Source organism: Equus asinus, chromosome 14 (genome assembly GCF_041296235.1).
Source record: "Equus asinus isolate D_3611 breed Donkey chromosome 14, EquAss-T2T_v2, whole genome shotgun sequence".
Taxonomy (NCBI): Eukaryota; Metazoa; Chordata; class Mammalia; order Perissodactyla; family Equidae; genus Equus; species Equus asinus.
In genome coordinates, this window is record NC_091803.1 from 24,490,220 (window position 1) to 24,509,986 (window position 19,767).

The 19,767-nt window shown below is 53.5% G+C and overlaps 2 protein-coding genes and 1 pseudogene across 4 annotated transcripts; 2 read left to right on the plus strand and 1 right to left on the minus strand.

Annotated features, from left to right (window-relative positions):
• Positions 1 to 273: 273 nt before the first annotated feature.
• Positions 274 to 8,853, minus strand: TRIM72 (tripartite motif containing 72). Its single transcript, XM_014842336.3, has 7 exons — positions 8,714 to 8,853; positions 7,902 to 8,298; positions 5,019 to 5,114; positions 4,700 to 4,930; positions 4,224 to 4,246; positions 3,327 to 3,445; positions 274 to 2,363 (listed from the first exon to the last, which is right to left on the minus strand). Exons 2-7 carry the CDS (start codon positions 8,289 to 8,291, stop codon positions 1,789 to 1,791), a joined length of 1,434 nt encoding a protein of 477 aa, XP_014697822.2. The 5' UTR covers positions 8,292 to 8,298; positions 8,714 to 8,853; the 3' UTR covers positions 274 to 1,788.
• Positions 5,932 to 6,668, plus strand: LOC139040180 (pyrin domain-containing protein 1-like; annotated as a pseudogene).
• Positions 8,854 to 17,191: 8,338 nt separating the features above from the next.
• Positions 17,192 to 18,734, plus strand: LOC106831881 (apoptosis-associated speck-like protein containing a CARD). 3 transcript variants are annotated; one of them, XM_014842337.2, is made up of 3 exons: positions 17,240 to 17,695; positions 17,974 to 18,030; positions 18,375 to 18,734. In XM_014842337.2, the coding sequence occupies exons 1-3, from the start codon at positions 17,422 to 17,424 to the stop codon at positions 18,629 to 18,631; spliced, it is 588 nt and encodes a 195-aa protein (XP_014697823.2). In that variant the 5' UTR covers positions 17,240 to 17,421; the 3' UTR covers positions 18,632 to 18,734. The 3 variants fall into 3 exon arrangements, with proteins under 3 accessions (XP_014697824.2, XP_014697823.2, XP_044603259.1); XM_044747324.2 differs by having other exon boundaries at positions 17,272 to 17,695; positions 17,909 to 18,030; XM_014842338.2 differs by lacking the exon at positions 17,974 to 18,030 and having other exon boundaries at positions 17,192 to 17,695.
• The last annotated feature ends 1,033 nt before the right edge of the window (positions 18,735 to 19,767 follow it).

Below are 19,767 nucleotides of genomic sequence, written 5' to 3' on the forward strand. Positions count from 1 at the left end.
ACAAGCTCAGTCAGGCCAGAGTGGAGATGTATGTGGGGGAGTGGCACGAGATGAGGGTGGAGACTCGCATGGAGCTTCGAAGCCAAGTCCAAGACCTGGGGCTGCCTCCTGTAGGCAACAAGGAGTTGTGGAAAGTTTTGACCGAGTGAATCATGTGACCACATCTGCATGTTTAGAAAGATGCATCAAGACTGAAGGCTGGGAGCGCCATAAGGAGGTTACTGCCTAGCCACAGGTCATTTGCCTCTTTATACAGATTTAATGAGGAAGGAGTCAGAATACAATTGTTTTTATTATTGGTGCTGGATTTTACAACCAAAAAATCCTTTTAGTTTATTGTTTTATTTTCTAGCATGAAAGAGCTTCTCAAATTAATCCTCTCTTCTGTCTCCCAGAGCCAGGGCCCTACAGACCCTCCTCTGGGAGACACAGCCAGGAGTGCCCCTGAGCCACATCTTGAGGCCTTTCTTACCCCACCCACAACCTTCCTTTCCCCCTTATCTCTTAGTCCCACCCCCAAGAAAATCCCCAAGTTGGCACTAGTTGCCAGGGGTCCCGATGCCCTTTCACACAGCAGTAGCAGCATCCCAGCAACATCATGTGAGATGGAACGGCCCCAGGCCATCATCCTCCCTTAGGATAGGAGGGGCAGCAGGCTCAGTCCCACCTGCCCGAATGCCCAAAGTCCTCTCCCTCCAGGGAAAGGGCACTCTCACTCTCAGCTCAACAGTTACTCCAGAGCCCAAGAAATAGACCTTTGAGCCAAAAGCAAAGAAGGTGTGAACCAGCAAGTTAGTGGTGAGGGGCCAACTTGTAGGGCTGGGTGGGGAGCTCTCTATTTTCCACAAGCAGCAGGGCCCGGCATGGGGTTAGCATCAGGCTCTTTCTCTTGGTCGGCAATTTGGGAGATTTCCTCAACACCCAAAACACTCAGCAAATATATTCTAGAAGCAAAGGGAAGCAAGTTGGAGATCGGTTTATTCACCCAACATAGGCTCTGGCAGTTTTTAAATGGCCGTTGAATTGAGGACTGTATTTTGGGTTTTCTATGCCTGGTAGCTGACAGCTATCTGATAACCGCCTCTACAAGACAAGTAGTTGACTGAACAGATGGGTGCCTGGGTCAGCTGTCCTTCAGGTGGGACCCCACTTGTGACCTGCAGCATCTGCATCAGGTGGGAACTTGATAGAAAGGCACATTTTTCGCCAGCCCACCAGCCCCAGACCTACGGCATCAGAAACTCAGCAATCTGGGCTTAACAAGTCCCTGTTATGCACTTTGCCAAGGTGATGTGGATGCAGGCCCAAGCTGAAGAACCACTAAGTGGAAGGCCTTTTGGTACGGTGAGTCTGGACCCCTGCGGAGGCCCCAAGGAGGAGGGGAGAATGAGGCTGCAGGGGCTCCTTCTCGCAGAGTTCTCCAGCTCCTCCTCTCAATCCGCCCCCCTCCCACCCCCGCCCCCAGACCAATGACCCTTTTCCCTCCTCCTCTCAGCCTCAGTTTCTTCCTGGAACCCCTGGGCCTTTCTTTCCCAAACTGGGATTTCCTCACTGACCCGACTTTAGATCTCCCCTCCCCACTGCCACCCTAACCCTCACTGCAGTCCCCTGTTCGTGCCAGCCCCCAACTTCTCACGAATCTTTGAGGCCCCAGTCCCCACTCGCCTTGGCCCTGCCTTCGGGCCTGGCAACCCATCGCCCCCTCCCCCATCCCCTCCTCCCACCCGTCTCCCTCCGGGCCCCAGGCCAGCCGCCAGGACCCCGAACCCCTCCCCAACCCGGCGGGCCTCAGGCCTCCTCGCCATCAGGCCCCACGAGCAGCAGCGGCTGAGTATTCTTGCCCTTGTCGTGCCAGCACACGTCGAAGAAGGGATGCACGGGCCCGGGCAGGCGTTCGTGGAAGGCAAAGAGCAGCTCCAGTGCGTCGGCGTTGCTGGCGTCGTAGAAGGAGAGGACGCCGTCGCCGAAGCTTAGGTAGATGCCGATGCGCGACGGCCGCCTCTCCGGGGTGCGCAGCGGACGCGGCTCCTTGGCTTCCACGTGCGCCTCCAGGATCTTGCCGTCGCGCAGCCCAAGCAGCCAGAGGCCCTGCGAGGGCACCGCGTGCAGCCGGCCGCGGCGGTTGGCCTGGGCTGCGATCACGCCGAGCGCCCAGCGCGGCTTGTCGCCCACCTCCACCTCCCAGTAGTGCTCCCCGTCGGAGAGCAGCTGGTGCGCCACCACCGCCACGGCTTTGTCGAACTGGCACGGGTCCTCCCCGGCCGGCGGCGCCTTCTGCTCGGAGCACTCCACGCGGCGGCCCGAGGGAGACAGCACCAGGCTCGGGTGGGCGGAGCACGGGTCAAAGGTCAGCTCCTTCAGGGCTACCAGAGGGAGACCAGTCAGGCCCCTGCGTGTTTGCCTCCCGCAAGACTGCTCCCAACCAATTTGCGGGCCAACCTTGTCTCTTCTAAACCTCCCAACATCTCTGAGGAGTGAGCCCCTCTCTGCTTACTGGCTTGGGCCAAAGACTAGCTCTCTGGGCTTCATTCTGCCCAGCTGTAAAATGAGGACATACCTGCCTCTTTCCAGGGTCGTGGAGAGGATTAAGTTTATACAAGTCATGTAATTCACCATCCCAGGCCCAGAAAAGGCCCCAGGTCACAGAGAAGGAGAGAGTCAGGAAGCCTGGTTCTAGGTCAGCCCCCACCTCACCTGGCTGTGTGACCTCTGTCAGTCTTGACCCAGTCTCTGGGCCTTAGTCTTCTCTTGACTAAAACAGAGATCCCTCCATTCCCACCTTCCCATGGCAGTGAGGGCTACACCAGCCATGTGTACACGTCCTAGAGTTCTGTAAACCTGTAGCACCCAATGCATTCTATCTTTGAAGAAGGGAGACTGAGCCCTTGGGCCTCCCCAGCCACAGGCCACCAGAGTCAGTGTCTGACCCAGGCTAGTCCCCAGGGTTCCAGCTCTGCAGATCCTCAGTCCCCACTGAGCCGGGTTTATCATCTCCACTGTCTGAAGGGGCAGGGACTGGCCAGGGATCACACAGGGAGTCAGTGGCTGAAACCCAGGTCTCAGCCTCCCCTGCCAGCAGCAGCAGCACCCTGTCAGTAAGCAGCATCCTCTCTGTGTCAGTCACCCACCTGTAAATCCCATGCCCTCAAAGGTCCTTCTCCTCTGAGTGCAGGCTACGAGGGCACAGGGGGAACCCCAGAGGTAAAGGGGCAATGGGCACCTTCTCCAATAACCTCCCCAGTTGGGAGGCCTCTCTGTGTGTGACTGGGGCCTGCCATCAACCACACAGTTCCAAACACAAACCTGGAGTTGGCCCCTCCCAGTACCTGGCATTAGAGCCCGGAACATCTTCCTCCACACCTGGAATTTGAAGTCATCTGAGATGACAGGAAGCTGGATGTCCAGACGGGCGGGTGGTGGTGACTCTCCCAGGATCTTCTGCAGCCTGGGAGTAGGGAGGTGGGGAAGGTGTCTGTGAAGGGACTTCTTGGAGGAGGTGCGGGGTTGGGGGAGGGCAAGAGGAAGTACCCGGAGGAGAGGAGGACAGTTCCAGGATCTCCCCCACATCACAGCCTAACTAACACTCCTCCACTTGAATTTCAGTTTGGAAAGATGAAAAAGTTCTGGCGAGGGATGGTGATGATGGTTGCACAACAACGTGATGTACTTAATGCCACTGAACTTAAAATGTACACTAAAAAATGGTTCAAATGGTAAACTTTGTTATGTATATTTTTCCACAATTTAAAAAAAAAACAGAAAACCTTCTTTGGGATAAGGTCCAAGTCCTCAGCCCTTCACAATTTGCCACCCTAGTTTCATCTTCTCTCCCCTTACCAGTCTTTGCACTTGCTGTTCCCTCTACCTACAATGCTCTTCCCCCAACTCTTTATCTAGCCAACTCCTGTTCATTCCTCCAGCATCCAATTCAAATGTGCACTCCTCTGGGAAGCCTGCCCTGGCCACTCCCTTCCCTCCACAGCAGCACTAAGCACACAGTGATGACACCGTGTCCCTGCCCACATCTATCCCTAGTGCCAGTTTGGGAGGTCCCTGAGGAGAAAGACCAGGTCAGGTTCATTTCTGTTTAACACCAAGTGCAGGGAAATCGAAGTGGACTGAACAGGAGTAGACAGGCATATCACGAGTAGAGGGTGAGCCAGCCAGTGTCCCTGGAAGACTAGGGCAAGTTGGGGAAAGGGGCAGGGCCAAGTTGATCTCACCTGCTGGTCACCAGGCAGTATTTCTAGAGAGAGAGACAGAAAGATAATGGAGGTGAGGCGGGCAGGAGAGGCACTCAGGAAAGTTGAGTGTGGGGTCAGGAAGAATTGGAAAAGCCGAAGGAAATCTGGAACTCAAGGCCACCCATAGTCCTTTACCTCTGTGTGAGTTAGAAAAAGGTAACCCCTTCCCCAAGAAACAAATTCTGTCTGTTAGAAGATTGACCTAATAAATATACAAACCTACAACGTCTATGATATGAGCGGTGCCCACTCAGCTATGGTGTCTGTGTGCAGTGTGCAGTGCCTGACCTAAACAAGCATAACAGCAGTCCCGGGGCCCACCCCTCCTTGATGTGTGACCCTGGCTTGTCCTCGCCCCTCTCTAGACCTCAGGGTCCCTGTCTGACAATGAGAGGAGATCTCTGGGGCTTCAACCCTGGCTGAGGGGCAGAAAGGAAAGGTCACCCAGTGCTCACCATGAGGAATTCAGTCTGCGGCTTGTCTGCCACCTCCTCCAGCACCTTCTCCATCTGCCTCAGCTGCTCCAGATAAGAATTCAGACTCCCCAGCTCCCGCCGCAAGGCGACCCCTGCCTCACCCCGCACACGCTCTGCCTCACGGTCCAAGGAGCCCTCCAGGGCAGCCAGGAACACCCGCATCTTGCCCAGCTGCTCCCCCACAGCTCCTCGGAACTGACGCACTGTCTCCTGCGGGGGCAGACAGGCAAAACCACTTGGCTGGGGAACCCCAGCCTGGACACCCAGTCCCCAGGCTCTGCCATGCTGAGTCCTTCACCTCCACCTCCACCAGCTGATGCTCCAGCACAGCCACACTCTTCTCCTTGCGCATACACGCCTCCTGCAGCTGCATCTTCTGCTGTGGAAGCTGCGTCTGGGAGTGGAGCATAAAGAAGTGATGATGCTGCACCCCCAACCCACCCCTCCCACCCCTAAACCTACCCTTTCTGGCTCAGCCTCAATGCCAGCTCCTCCTCCAGCTAGCTAGCATCTCATCATTCCTCAAACCCACTCACAGGTCTCCAGACCCTTGCCAGTACTGGGCCTGCTGTCCTCAGTGGCTTGCCCTCCCATCGCCTATTTTGGCAACTCCTCCCTAGCCTTGCCTTCCCTAACGCCATCCCCTCAGCAGTCAGCCCCCAGCACAGGTCTTTGTGAGGATGACAAACACAAATGTAGTTTGGTCTCCACCAGAAAGGTACAGGGCTTGGCACATAGCAGCCTTCAGGGGATAGGTGTAGGATACATGAAGAAATGCAAACTCCTCCTATTCCTGGGCTTCACCCTATACTTAAAAGCAGAACACTAGCAAAACACCCCAATCAGCCTCCCTGCACACCCATGGGCTCTAGGGGCAGGCAATTTAATAAAAGTGTCCAGTGCATTGACCAACCAAACACATCTGTGGGCAGGATCCTACCCTAGGTCTGTCAGTTTGTGACTCCTGAAATGCAGGTATGGGCGAGCTACTAACACCTCCTGCCAAGCCACTCTTGGCTGGGAGGTGCATGGCCCTGCAATCAGATGGTTCCAGTCCTGCCTCCTTCCAACCTCAGTTTTCTCTCCTGAGGAATGGGAACATTCATCCCCACCTCACCTGTGGTTGTGACAAATTGGCGCCCGCCCATCCCACTCCTCCTTCGGAAAACTCAGAGACCCTCTAGGCACAGTTTGCTAGAGAATCCCTGCCCGGTAGGAGCCGCAGGATTGGACCACGGGCTCCCCTGGCCAGTCGCCAGGTCAGTCTCCTCCCCGGGACGTCCTCCGGGGCAACCGCCCTGCCTGCTGCAAACCGACGGGACCATCCAAGATTCAGAGGCAGCAGGGCTGAGCCATGGGGAAGATTCGAGATGCCCTCCTGGAGGCACTGTAGAACCTGACAGTGGATGAGCTCAAGAAGTTCAAGCTGAAGCTGGGGGCAGCGCAGCTGCGCGAAGGCTTCCGCAACATCCCGCAGGGGGCCACTCGGCACAGTGGACCTCACTGGCAAGCTGGTCTCCTTCTACCGGGAGGAGTATGGCGCTGAGCTCACAGCAGTGATGCTTGACATGGGCATGCAGGAAGAGGCAATACAACTTCAGGGGGTCCACAGTGAGTCCCTAGAGCCGGGGCATCCCATTCGTCTACCCTTGAGTCTGGCACATGGTCTCTGGACTCAGCCCCTCTACCTTGCCAAGGACCCAGTCTCTCCCCAACCTTCCTGTCCCCTCCTCCTTCAGGCTCCTCCTGGAGATCCCCCTTCAGACCTCTGGCCAGTCCCTCCCTGCAGCTTAGGGCTGGGCTGATGAGGACCCTGTCAGACTGTATCCCACCCCACCTGCCCCCTCGAGGCTCCTGGGCCACTGAGGTCCTGTCCCATTTCACAGACTCTGTTCTCCCTTTGCAGATGCCGTCGGGCGAGGTTAGGAGTTCTGGGTTAGCAGCAGAGGTGAGCCTGGGTTGAGAGGGCTCCTGGGAGGAGGAAGCTCCTGCACTGGGCTAGGAGACCACGAGCCAGCACTGGGCTGGACTGGGCAAGACAGGGGTGGAAGGGACAGTGAGGCTGGGCCCCTGGGGGAGCCTAGGGGCCTCGAATACCAGCCTGAGAACCAGGGTCTACCCACCCTAGGAGTCCGGGGGCCAAGGAGGAGGCAGTGCAACAATGATGTTTGCGGGCAAAGATAATCCGCAGAAGCTCACCCCAAGAACTAGTCGCGAGAAGACGATGACAGCTTTTCCACCTCGAGAACCAATGACCTCTCCATGCCTCCAGACCCCACCTCCCCCACTTCCTGCGCACCTGTCGTTTATTCTTCCACAGCCCACTAAATGCTTCATGACAGACTTTCCTGGGCCTGTGTGGACATATACCCTCCCGTAGCTACATGCATGTGATTTGCCACACCTATGATATGTACGAGCCAGTGTGTGCCTACATTTCCATTTACCAATGTCTGGGCGCCTTTGCTGGGCACCTGTGAGATCGCCAACCTTGGGGCGCTCACAGCTGGTGTGTGGGCTCTGGAAATGTTCAGGACGTCCAGCTCCAGCCAGAAAAACAGCCTGGACTTGGGTCTTGGTGCCAACTGGGCCTGCGTACGAGGTGCGTGCCCAGGCGTGCCTTGTCCTCCCCGCCTCCCCTTCGGTTAGGCTCCATCTCGTGACTGACAGGTCCGCACAAGTTCTACAGCTCCGGGGGCGCCTGGGCCACCGCTCGGCAGCTGTGTGGCCGGCCAGCCACGCCCCAAGCCCGGCGCCTCTACTCTTCCGGGAACCCTCGCCCATCAGCCGTGCCGGCACGCTGGGGCCGCAGGCACCGCCTCGGCCCTCCACTCCGCCCCTAGCTTATCAGACTCCGCTCTGTGGCCGCGCCCCTCGCCACATCTCCGGGCGCGCTCCAGCGGCTGACACTGGGAAATCTAGCTTTCCGCCGCGTCCGTCCCGCCAGAACCCCTCCTTGGCGCACCCTTTCAAGGGTTCCATCTCTGCCCGGCTGGCCCTTCAGCTCGTCAGCCCCGCATTCCCTAGCCGCCTCTCTCCACCCACGTCCCCCTAAAACTCCAAGCGCCTTGGCCTGAAGCTCGGAGTCCCAGTTAACGCGGCGAAGGGATCGGCCAGGCCCCGCCCCTTGCAACAATCCCATCCTTCTCCGCCCCTGGCCGGTGCCGCCGGGGTCCCGCACCTTGAGGCGCGCATGGGCTTCGGCGGCGGGCAGCAGGCGGTGGCCGCGGTGCGAACCGAGCGAGGCGCACACGCCGCACACGAGCGCGCGGTCCTGCTCGCAGTAGATGCTGAGTGGGTCTAGGTGCTCCTCGCAGTGGCCCTGCGGCACCTGAGCCAGCCCCTCCACCAGGCGCGCCAGCTGCTGGTTGGTGCTGAGCGCCTGCGGCCGCGTGGGTGCCTGGCAGCACGGGCAAAGCACCGTACCGTCCGCCGCTGGCTCCCCTGCCACGCGGCTCAGGCAGGCGCGGCAGAAGCTGTGGCCGCACTCGGCGGTCACGGGCGCGTCGAACAGCTGCAGGCACAACGGGCAGGACAGCTCCTGGTGCAAGAGTCCGGGCGCAGCAGACATGGCGGGCCTGGGTAGAGGAGGGGTCAGTCAGCGAGGCTCTGGCGGCCCCAAGCCCGGCCTACCTCAGCCCCCAGTGGGGTCTGCGGCCATGCAGGGGGAGCCTCAGCCTATAAAGATCTCACATGCTGTACAGGAAAGGACTCTCGTTCTGGCCAAGAGGGAAAGGGGACTCAGTCTCAGTCCCAAAGGCAGCATCAGCTGCAGTTCTCAGCCCCAGCCCCGAAAATAGCCCCTGTCAGGGACCTGGTCTCAATCCCGGTTCCTAAACACCACCCTGGTTGCAAACACAGTCTTACCCACTGTCCTTCCCCAGGTCTCAGCCCCAGCCCCGAATTCTCCTACCCTCTTCTCACTCACCTTTCCAGGATCCCCAGCCCTCCCCTCCCTCATATCTCCAGGCCCACAGGACCCACAGGACTCACAGGTCTTGTTGGAGATCTTGAGCAAAAAGAAACTCCCAGGAGGCCCAGTCAAGGTCAGGCCTAACCGTAGAGGGGTCGAAGCTCTGTCAGAAGACGGGTAAGGAGCCAGCAGCAAGCACAGAGCAAAGACAGTGGACTCACAGGGGCAGCTAGCAGTGGACCCCACGGGTGATGGGCATGCAGTAAAAAGCAGACAGACCCTCCCAGACTGAGCACTGGCCCCAGGACTATATTTAGTTGCCCTGCTCACCTCCTCCCATCACTTCTGGAAACCGTTCTAAAAGTAAGGACTAAGTGGTCAGCAGACAAGCATCACATGTCAAGGCCACCTGTCCTGGCACATCCCACTGTCCCCTCCCCTGCCCAGCCTGGAGTCAGAGCTCAGCACCAACAGGGAGACAGGGCTCGTCATACCACAGAAAAGACAGAAACATGGTTGGGGGGAGGCTCCCCTTTCTCCTTGACCTCCACCTCCACACTCTCCAGCCTCCCTCTTCCCCGCCTGTGGCCCCTCCCCAGCTTGTCACCCACGCAGTCCCCAAGCTTACGCTCTCCAAGTTCACACTGACAGTATTATCTCCACCTCCGCCAAAGGACAGGACCTCACCCCACCCTGAAAAGCTTTCTTCCTCCAGATCTGAGGGCAGAGTCTTTTCCCTGTGCCCAGCACAACCCCCGGGGCAAAGTGGGCCTCCCTAAATGCTTGGAAAGTGAAGGATACAGGGACAGCTGAACAAATGAATCAACTGAATCCAGAGCGTGCAGCCCAGAAGTGGATTCTGCCCTGGGAGCCTCAGGCCTTCCTGTAAGCTTACCCTTCAAGTCTCAGTTTAAATTTCATTCAGAATAAAAGCCCATGTCCTGGCTGTTGGTCTACAAGGCCCCACCAATCTGACCCGATTCGTCTCCCACCCCTCTCCCTCTGCTCCCTCCAGCCTCAGCCTTTGCGCTTGCCGCCCCCTCTGCCTAGAAGACTCATACCCAGGAGGGCATGGCTTCCTCCCTCTTCTCCCTCAGGCCTTCCCCAGTGTCCCCTTTTCTGTGAGGCTCTTCCTAACGTCCTGATTCTAAATCTCATATCTCCCTTCCCTGCTTTATTTTTCTCCGTAACATTTATCACCATCCGATTTGCAATATATTTTTCTCGTTGGTTTTTGATATGTCTCCTCCTACCAGAGTACAGATTTTGTTCACTGCTTGTCTCCAACTTAGAATAAAATATGTGGCACACAGCAGGTGCTCAATAAATACTCCATGAATGAATAAACACACAAACTCAATCCTTCTCTTTTGGCCTCTCAGTCAGACTTTCTCTCATCTTTACCTGGATTTACTCATTTTTCCCTCTCTGTCTTTCTTAGCCTGAGCTTCTGTATTTCAGTCTCTTAATCTCCCCCTTTGGACTCCCTCTTTGTCTCTCTCTTGGGTTTTCAATGTTCATTTTTATTAATTTTATCCCAGATGTGCCCATGAGGTGTTCCAGATCAAAGACAGACTTCATTTTTTTTTTTAAAGATTCGCACCTGAGCTAAGAACTGTTGCCAATCTTCTGTTTTTGTTTTTGTTTTTGTTTTGTTTTCTTCTCCCCAAAGCCCCCCAGTACATAGTTGTATATTCTAGTTATAAGTCCCTCGGGTTGTGCTATGTGGGACGCTGCCTCAGCGTGGCCTGACGAGCAGTGCCATGTCTGAGCCCAGGATGCAAACTGTCAAAACCCCGGGCCGCCAAAGCAGAGTGTGCAAACCCAACAACTCGGCCACGGGGCCAGCCCAAAAGAGAGATTTCTTAGTAAATATCTCACAGTAAATGTTTTGGCCCCTTTGTGCCCCGCGATGATGCCATGAGAGCCAGGTCAATTGTCCTGAGAGTAGCCAGACACCCCATAGGTGAGCAACAGGGAAGAATTATTATTTTTCCTGCCTATAAGGGGGAAGGAGGCAGCTGTCCCCCTCCCCTCCTTAAGTCTTCTTACTCCAACTCTTTGGCAGGTAAACAAATCTCCCCAGGAGCCAGATAGCTCTTTGCACATCTTGGCTTTTATGACAAGTCTTTGGACTTGTCTGCAAGTTCTTGGGCTCGTTCCTTCCCGAACGCCTGAAGCGCCTGTATGTTGCATGCTGGCCTCTAGGAAGCCACTCCAGGCTCCCTGGCACCTTGAGGGTTTAACCTAGGAACCTTGTTCAGGCTATAATCATTTGGGCCTCTCAGGAAGAGATAAGAGAAATTTTATTATTCTTTTGGATCAGAGCAATTAATTATACAAAAGACTACAGATTTAATTCTCATGGTGTGTGAGGAGTCTCAGGGAGCTCGAACTTTTTACTGACCCTGAAAAATCCAGGGAAGTTTCATTTCCCCACTCTCTTTATCTCTAAGTCTCTGATTTCCTCTCTGCCATTTGATGGCTCAGATTTGGCCTTCGGTTATCAAACAGGAAGGGTGTGGGGATGAGAGCATATCTGGAACTGGTCTCTGAAACCGCAAGCCACTTCACTCGGCTCAGAAAGTCAGTATCCTGAATGTAGCTCTCACCTGGAGTTTCCATCACTGCCAGGCTGGGGCTGAAGGTGTTGGTCGCTAGGAATGGGTGCCCAGGACAGGGAGGTGACAATCAACTAAATCCATCTCAGTAAATGGGTCAGGTCTGACCTCTGACCCATGGAAGGGACACTGATTATCTACAGCAGGTTGAAGGACAAGAACGGACTATGTCCAAGGGAGGAGGAGATAAAGACTAGTGTTGCTGACCCTAAGATGGAATTCTGTGAGGTCCCTAGGACCCACAGAGCTCAAAAGGGACAAATTCAGCTTCTCCTAAGGGAGAGCTTCCTAACAGCTGGAGTGATAAGTGCTATGGGAGATGAGAGCTCCTTGTATTGGATAAATGTAGAAAGAAGCAGTTCCTGAAGGCTGACATCACAAGCTCATGCTGGGTGTCCCCAGTAAGATCACCTACCTCTCTGGGCTCCAGCATCTTTAGCTACGCTATAAGGAAAAGTAGTATAGTAATACCATCCCTGTAGGGTTGTTATGAGGATTAAACAAGATAATATACTAAATGAACACAGGGATGGTGTGCTGGCACCCAAGGGCTTAGGACCTCCCAGGTTCAAATCTTGACTCACTCTTTCCTCATTGTTTGGGCAAGTCACTTAACCTGATTTTCTCATCTGTAAAATGAGATCATTTAAGGATTATCATCAAGACTATTGGATTTGTTATGAAGATTCAAAGAGCTAATTCAGGTAAAGCTCTTAGAACAATGCCAGGCCCATAGAAAATTTTCAATAAATGTTGGCTATTGGGGCTGGCCGGGTGGCGCAGCGGTTAAGTTTTCACGTTCCGCTCCAGCGGCCTGGGGTTGGCCGGTTCAGATCCCAGTGTGGACCCATGCACTACTTGTCAAGCCATGCTGTGGTAGGCATCCCACATATAAAGCAGAGGAAGACGGGCACAGATGTTAAGTCAGGGCCAGTCTTCCTGAGCAAAAAGAGGAGGATTGGCGGTGGATGTTAGCTCAGGGCTAATCTTCCTCAAAAAAAAAAAAAGTGGGGGTAGGGGCCCAGCCCCATGGCCTAGTGGTTAGATTTGATGTGCTCCACATCGGTGACCTGGGTTCGGTTCCCTGGGCATGGACCTATGCCACTTGTAGGCAGCCATGTTGTGGCAGCGATCCCCATACAAAATAGAGGAAGATTGGCACAGATGTTAGCTCAGGATGAATCTTCCTAAGCAAAAAAAAAAAAATAAAGAAATTTAAAAAAATGTTGACTATTGATATTATTACAATTATTATTACTAATTGTTCTAATGCATCTTCCCCACAACCCTGTAAGGTTAATAACATCATCCCCTCTTCACAGATTGGGAAAGCGAGGCTCAGAGACTTTAACAATGACAAAAGCATCTACTATGTGCCAGGCCTGTTCCAAGCACTTCACAATTCTTAATCCATTTACAGCCTCATAACCTCATTTATAACCTCACAACAACCCCATCATTGTTCCTATCTTACAGGGAGGCCATGAGGCACAAAGACATTAAGTGACTTGACCCATGTCCCAGCAGTCTATGGTCCTTTTGGCCCCAGGTGGAGCAATCTGGGTCCAGCAATCAAAGGGTTAATTGTGTTGGGTGGGAGGGGGTCACATCCAGGACGCCTCTTACCACCACCAACTGCTCTGGCTCTAGTCCAGGGGGCAAGGGTAGGCCTGAGGGGACACCTGGAGGTTCTTTCCTGCCAGGGATCAAAGCTCAGATCTCTGAGCACTTCTCCCAGAAAAGGGGGGTGAAGGGAGAAGGGATTACCAGGGCTCCCCAGAAAGCTGCCCAAAGCTCCCATTCCCCACCTCCCCAGGTGGAAAGCACCCTGGCAGCCTCCAGGAATGAGGAGGCTCTGCCTCTACCTCCCTGGGAAACCCTGGGCAAGTCACTGCCCTTCTCATAGCACTGCTTCCCTATGGGTTGGTGAGGTGAGCACGTTAATGAGAGAGGATACAGACCCCAGAGGGAAGGTGTGACCTCCCTACGTCACATGGCTAAGAGGTAGAGGGTCTGGGAATCAAATCTGGGTGGGTCTGACACCCATCATCTCCTGCTTTTCCCACTATTCCAAAATCTTCTGAATGTGCTTTGTAAGTTCTAGAGCATTCTGCAAAGAGGAGGGAGTTAATATTATCATTACTATTATTTCAACATCTGCCCTCCCACGGGTGTTTGCAAACAGTCTAGAGGAGGCATAAGTTTCCATATACATAGTCTCTCTGAGCAATGTGTCAATTTTTGAGGACAGAGTGGGACTTTTAGGATGCTGTTTGGAATTTGGGCCTAGGAGTCAGACGGACATGGGTTCCATCTATATCTCCTCATTTACTACCAGTGTAGGCTTCCAGCGTATCTTCTGAGAGCCTCGGTTTTCTCTTCTGTAAAGTGGGATAAATACACATACCTCATGGGGTTGTTGGGAGAATTGAATGAGAAGGTGCCTGTTACATATTCAGCACATGCCTGGAACACGGTAAATTCAAAAACCAGAAGCTGTTGTTGCTATTATGACTGTCTTGCACCAGCATTTATCATGGGGTTGGGCATCTAGTAGATACTTACTACACCTTTTTAGAATAAAATAGATTCTCCAAAAACTTTGTTCCCTTCTGAATTCAGAACCTACGATTTGCCACAAGGTGTCACTTGTTCTCACTGAGCACCAGCCTAAAACCACTGCAGGAGTGAGGCTTCCAGTTCGATGGGAGATGGCTGTGTTTCCCCAGCCCCTTGTCCCTTGCCTCCCTATGATATCACACCACAGGCATGATCTCAGGTGATGTCAGGTGAAAATCACAGCCAAGATCTTCCGTGCCTCAGTCTGAACGTGTGTGAGCAGGAATGTGACTGGGGTTGGATACCAGCAGCAAGCTGGGCCCAAAAGGAAGGGTCCTGGGTGGTGATATGCAGGAACAAGGGAAGGAGAACCATGTCACACACCATGACACATGTCCTCAGCTCCCTCACTCCAGGAAGCTGGTTTTGAGGAGAAGCCCACTTTCTCCTCCTGGTCACGACACACACTCCCCAGGTGCAATTTCCTGCAGCCCAGAAGCTTCAGTTGAAATGTCTTACATTGGTTTTACTTAAAGCCAATGCCACCCAATTCAAACAGGAGTTCAAGAGATGCACTCAAATGACCATGTGGCCGAGGGGACCTCTGCTCTGCGTGGGGGTTGAATCAGGCAATTTTTTTTTAAATTCCATGGCTTAAACACCCAAAGCTTCTAAGATTCTACCAATTGTGAAAAGTGCAGGTTTCTATGATTCTAGATTCTAGGATACTTTTGTTATTCCATAAAGGCTTATCAAGGCTGGATCTGCACCAAGCCCTGTGCTGGGCACAGTGGAGCAGAGAGGGTCCTCAAGGAGCTCTCAGTCTGGTGGGGATAGTAGAGTGAACAGACACACTGTATGATAAACATGTGATAGAGGCACCTTAGGAGCAGCCTGTCATTTTGCACAGAGAGGAGAGAAAAGTCTACAGGGAAGAGTAGACAGGGGATATACTCAGAGGCTAGATAGACAAGTTATATGATCTCCTCAGCTATCTTTTTTTTTTTTTGAGGAAGATTAGCCCTGAGTTAACATCCACCACCAAACCTCCTCTTTTGTTGCTGAGGAACATTAGCCCTGAGCTAACATCCGTGCCCATCTTCCTCTACTTTATATGTGGGACGCCTGACAAAGCATGGCTTGACAAGCGGTACATAGGTCCACACCCTGGATCCAAACCGCTGGAGCAGAACATGCAAACTTAACCACTGCACCACCAGGACGGTCCCTCCTCAGCTATCTGACCTTGGGCAAGCCTTCAACCTCTCTGAGGCTCAGTCTTCTCATTTGTAAACTACCATTCCCTATCCCAAAGGGATTATTATAAGGCTTAGAAATAATGCATGTGAAGGATCATAGCCCAAAGAGGGGCTCAAATTTTCATTATTTCTTAGAAAAAAATGACACCTGATGAATGCTGGAGGACAGGCAGGAACTCACTAAACACACCAGAAGGGGAAAAGACGCCAAGCAGAGAGTAGGTGCCACATGTGCAGAAGTCCGGAGGCCAACAGGGTAGAAGGTATTGCTGAGGAGGTTGGCAAGGGCTTTGAAGGCCAAGCCAAGGAGTTTGGACTTGATTCTGAGGGTCCTACGGAGTCCAGGGAGGTTTCTGAGCAGGGGAGGGACAGGATCAATGTATAGGCTAGGAAGACGTAGCCTTCTGGCCACAGTGCACAAAATGAGTTGGAGATTCTGAAAGGATAAAGACCAGTGATAATAAACAGCCATGAGCCAGGGAACACCGGCTGTTGGACCAAAAATGTCGTCCATGGTGAGGATGCTGGCACATAGTACTACCCAGCTCACCTGGGGCAAAAAGCACGAGGATGGGGAGCAGGGCCCTGCTACCCTGCTGGAAGCTCTTCAATACAATATGCTGCAGGTAATACAGCCTCATTCATTCCTTCATTCAGCAAATCTTCACTGAGCACCTACTACGTCCCAGGCACTTTCTTGATGCTGGGGATTCAGCAATGAATAAGACAGACAAGGTCCCTGCCCTCATAGAGCTCACATTCTGGTGAGAAGATGGATGCCCAATAAATGTATAATATGTCAGGATCACATCACCAGAAGGAATGGTGATTGTTACCACCCAGCTGGAAGGGAAAAATGAAGGATTCCCAGTACCCACTTAGGAAGGAGAGCCAGCATTCAAACTAGGAGCTGTATGGCTTCAAGTCCATGGTCTTCAGCTCCTGGAAGCTGCCTCCCTTTGAAGAGCTTATATGTAAGGCACACCTTTCACTACTGATATCTTCCCGATCGAGCCACCAGGCCCGTTCATTCATTATTGATTCCACAAAGATTTATTGAGCACCTGCTATAGGTCAAACACTGCTCCTGATGCTGTAGATAGAGCAGTGATCTGGACAGGCCTGATTTACAGACTACTGGGAAGACTGACGCTAAACAAATACACCGAGTTAGTTACAATTTTGTCACAATTGCTATGAAAGCTACAAATAAGCAGCAGGTATTATGACTAGTCTGGGACGGATTCTAAACCTGGTCTCTGGGAGGAAGTGACATTTAACTTGAGACCTAAACTTTCAAGATTTTGTCAGGCAGACTGAGGAAAGCGCATGTGCAAAGGCTTGGAGAAGTGAAGGAGCCTGGCACATTTGAGGAACTGAGAGGTCACTGTGGTTGGAACTTCGAGATGGAGAGCAGGGTGTGGTACAAGACAAAGTTGGTGAGGTCCTGAGGGACCAGACCAGCGGGACCTTCCCACACATGTTAAGGGTGAGTTAAGGATTCTGGGCACAGCTTGGGCTCCAACACCAACCTGTGCCACCTCTTACCTGCTCTTTTGGGTCAAGCTACCTGGGCCCAGAGTGGCTCTCCACCCATGACTTCCTTCCAGTCAAGAATTTTCTCAATCATTACAAATATTTCTTGTGATCACTTCCCAAGAAATTCAGCTCCTAGGACCAAATTCTGGCTCTCCCAGGAAACATTTGGCAAAGTTTCAGGAGCCATCAGGTAGCCCATGTTACCTTGGAATATTTGCTAAGTGAATTTGAGTGTTATTCTCCCCATCTCACAGATAAGGAAAGTGAGGCTCGAGAGAGAGAAAGCACACACAGCTGTTCTCTACACTTTTTTTTTACACCTCATTTTTCCCCAGTATCTGGAATTTGGGAAGCTACACGGTTTTGGTTGTTAGGATTCTGTGATTCTATGGTTCTAAGACATGTGAGAGAGGATGGTAAGGTTCAGGGAAAGCTAGAGATTTCAGGGTTCTAGAATTCCAAGATTCTAAGCCTGGAAGCTCCAACAAACCAGGTTCCTGGTCTGTGCTAGCAGTTAACGCAAGCCTGGAGACGCAGGCGCCACCCATAAGCCCCTCTCCGCTGGATCTGCCAGAAGGCGGACAAGCCAGAGGATGCGATCCTGGCGCCCTCCGATGGTCAGGGGATCGAGTCTGCAGACGTTAATGGGTGGATACCGACAGGGTAGGCGGGGGCACCCTATGCTGGAGGGCAATATGGGCTGGAGCAGAGGCGGGGAGTTCCAGGTCCCGCCTCAGAGCAGACTTCCTGGTCGAGGGACTCTCCGAGTGAGCTGCAGCGGCGGAAACGGCAGCAGGGGACCCCAGAGCCATGGGGCGCACGCGCGACGCCATCTTAGAGGCACTGGAAAACCTGACCGCCGATGAGCTCAAGAAGTTCAAGCTGAAGCTGCTCTCAGTGCCGCTGCGCGAAGGCTACGGGCGCATCCCTCGTGGGACGCTGCTGACCATGGATGCCATGGACCTCTCCGACAAGCTCGTCAGCTTCTATCTGGAGGCCTACGGAGCTGAGCTCACGGAGCTGGTGCTGCGTGACATGGGCATGCAAGAGACGGCAGAGCGGCTGCAGGAGATCGCGCGCAAGGGTGAGCACACCCCCTCTACGCCTGGCAGGGGTCCCGACGCCCCCCCCCCAACCCCGGCCCTCCTCCAGTATCCTCTCACCCACACACCCCCAATCTGAACGTTTGCCCCTTGGGCTCTTTCGCTTCCTGTTCCTCCTCCCCTCTAAGAAAAGCTCCTCCTGCCACGCGGGGAAGCTTCCCGCTCTTGGTCCTGACCTTTGCTTCCGGACCAAGGGGCCTCTGACCCTAGAGAGACTGGAGATACCGGAGGAAGGGAAGGGAAACTCATTTCCTTACAGAACCTGGTGCCACACCAGCCCTGATGAAGGCTCCTCCCCAGATGGCAGCCAAGACAGGTGAGGCCTTCACACCCAACCTCGCCTGCCTGGGCACCTCTCCAGCCCCACCCCACAGCACCCCAGCATAGTCCATCTGCAGTCCCAGGCCAACAGCACTGGGAGAGGGCAGGCTGGGCCAACCAATCCCACCTTGGCCCAACCTGGTTGGGGGAAGAAAGGGAGACAAAGTTATACTCATCTCACTATATCCAGAGTCCTGGTGGACTGCCGCCACCTTAAGCTTCACCCCTTAGGGCTGCATTCAGAGCAATTTCTGAAGAAAGCAAAGTGTTCAGCAGGGACGGGCCCCAACACCCTCTCTGGGCACCAGGCTCACCTGCTCTCCTCCCTCCTGCCCCTAGCACTGCACTTCACGGACCAGCACCGGGCAGCCCTCATCGCACGGGTCACAGACGTGGATGGGGTGCTGGATGCCCTGTATGGGAGGGTCCTGACAGAGGAGCAGTACCAGGCAGTGCGGGCAGAAACCACCAATCCAGCAAAGATGAGGAAGCTCTTCAGCTTTGCTCCAGCCTGGAACCTGACCTGCAAGGATCTGCTCCTTCACGCCCTGAAGGAAACCCAGCCATACCTGGTGGCTGACCTGGAGCAGAGCTGAGGCATCTTGCCCAGCAGCTGCCCCCCACGTGACTGTTGGCATTCCAGCCAAATCGTCCTGAATCTGATCTGTTTATACACAATATATGAAAAACCAGCTTGCACTTGTGTTTTTCCTACTTGCAGCCTGACAGCACTTGCAGGATACATACCCAAATGCCACAGCAGCTCAGGTGAAGCTCTACTTCACTGCCTGTTCCCAGGGCAGCAGGCTCCCCAGACACTTCATCCTTTCTGCCTCACAGTCACCGCAGAACATTCCCTCATTCACCATTTGGTGACTCCTCCAGTGCTACCCCAGAGGGTCTGCCCTTCAGGCTACAGCTAGCCCTGTGACCAAGGTCTAAAAGTTAAAATACGGTTATGTACAAAGGGTGTGGAACTGTGGGGGGTCAGATCTGTCAGAGGCATTTAGAAACAGACTATATGGCTTCTCGTTTTTTCTTCCCTAGGAAAAAAAGTAATTGTAAAATTAGAGCAATTTTCAGAGACACGAAGTATCATCTAAACGTAAGACAGAAGAACACAAGCCACCAAGTGTAATTCTAGGGTTCCTTCTGGCACTGGCACCATCACCAGCAGGCTTAGTTGCTCCCACTGCTCCCTCCCACCCCTTGAAGGAAGGGGTTATAGGTTACACTTCGCTCAGAAAACATGCCAACCACAAAAACATCTAGGAAATGAGTTCTACTGTTTCTTCTCTTGCCTATAACAGGAAATACGAGTATTTCTCTCTAGCAAACAGCTCTTTTAAAGAGCCTTTCCAGAGGCTATTAGGGAACCAGGATCCCAAGCCTACTTCCAGAGTACACTTTGTACCCAAATTCTGGCCTGGGGGGTAGGGGGGGCTATGCAAAGCAACAGGCAGGGCCCAAGAAGGGCCAGTATCCCATACTTAGGAGTTAAATCATCAGACACCAGGGGATCCAGGTATGAGGGTACAAGGTGATTGGTTCTGTGCCATTCACAATGATACATCAGCCCACAATGACAAAGCTGTGTGAAGACTTCACTTTGAATAACCCCACCTAGGTAACACAAGAATTAGCAAATGCAGTGTGTTTATTCGCCCCGCACACACTCCCTCAAGGGTCTATGTACAATCTCATTCTGACAGTCTGTGTCTAACACTTCCCT

Bases quoted from the DNA above. Each gene is read 5' to 3' on its own strand.
- TRIM72 (XM_014842336.3), bottom strand. From the start codon at position 8,291: ATGTCTGCTGCGCCCGGACTCTTGCACCAGGAGCTGTCCTGCCCGTTG. The intron at 3,446-4,223 runs GTGAGATCAACT...CCCTACTCCCAG, and splicing joins TACTGCCTGGTGACCAGCAG to GCTGCAGAAGATCCTGGGAG. The intron at 2,364-3,326 runs GTACTGGGAGGG...TCCCTCTGGTAG, and splicing joins GTTCCGGGCTCTAATGCCAG to CCCTGAAGGAGCTGACCTTT.
- LOC106831881 (XM_014842337.2), top strand. From the start codon at position 17,422: ATGGGGCGCACGCGCGACGCCATCTTAGAGGCACTGGAAAACCTGACC. The intron at 17,696-17,973 runs GTGAGCACACCC...ATTTCCTTACAG, and splicing joins GCAGGAGATCGCGCGCAAGG to AACCTGGTGCCACACCAGCC. The intron at 18,031-18,374 runs GTGAGGCCTTCA...TCCTGCCCCTAG, and splicing joins CCAGATGGCAGCCAAGACAG to CACTGCACTTCACGGACCAG.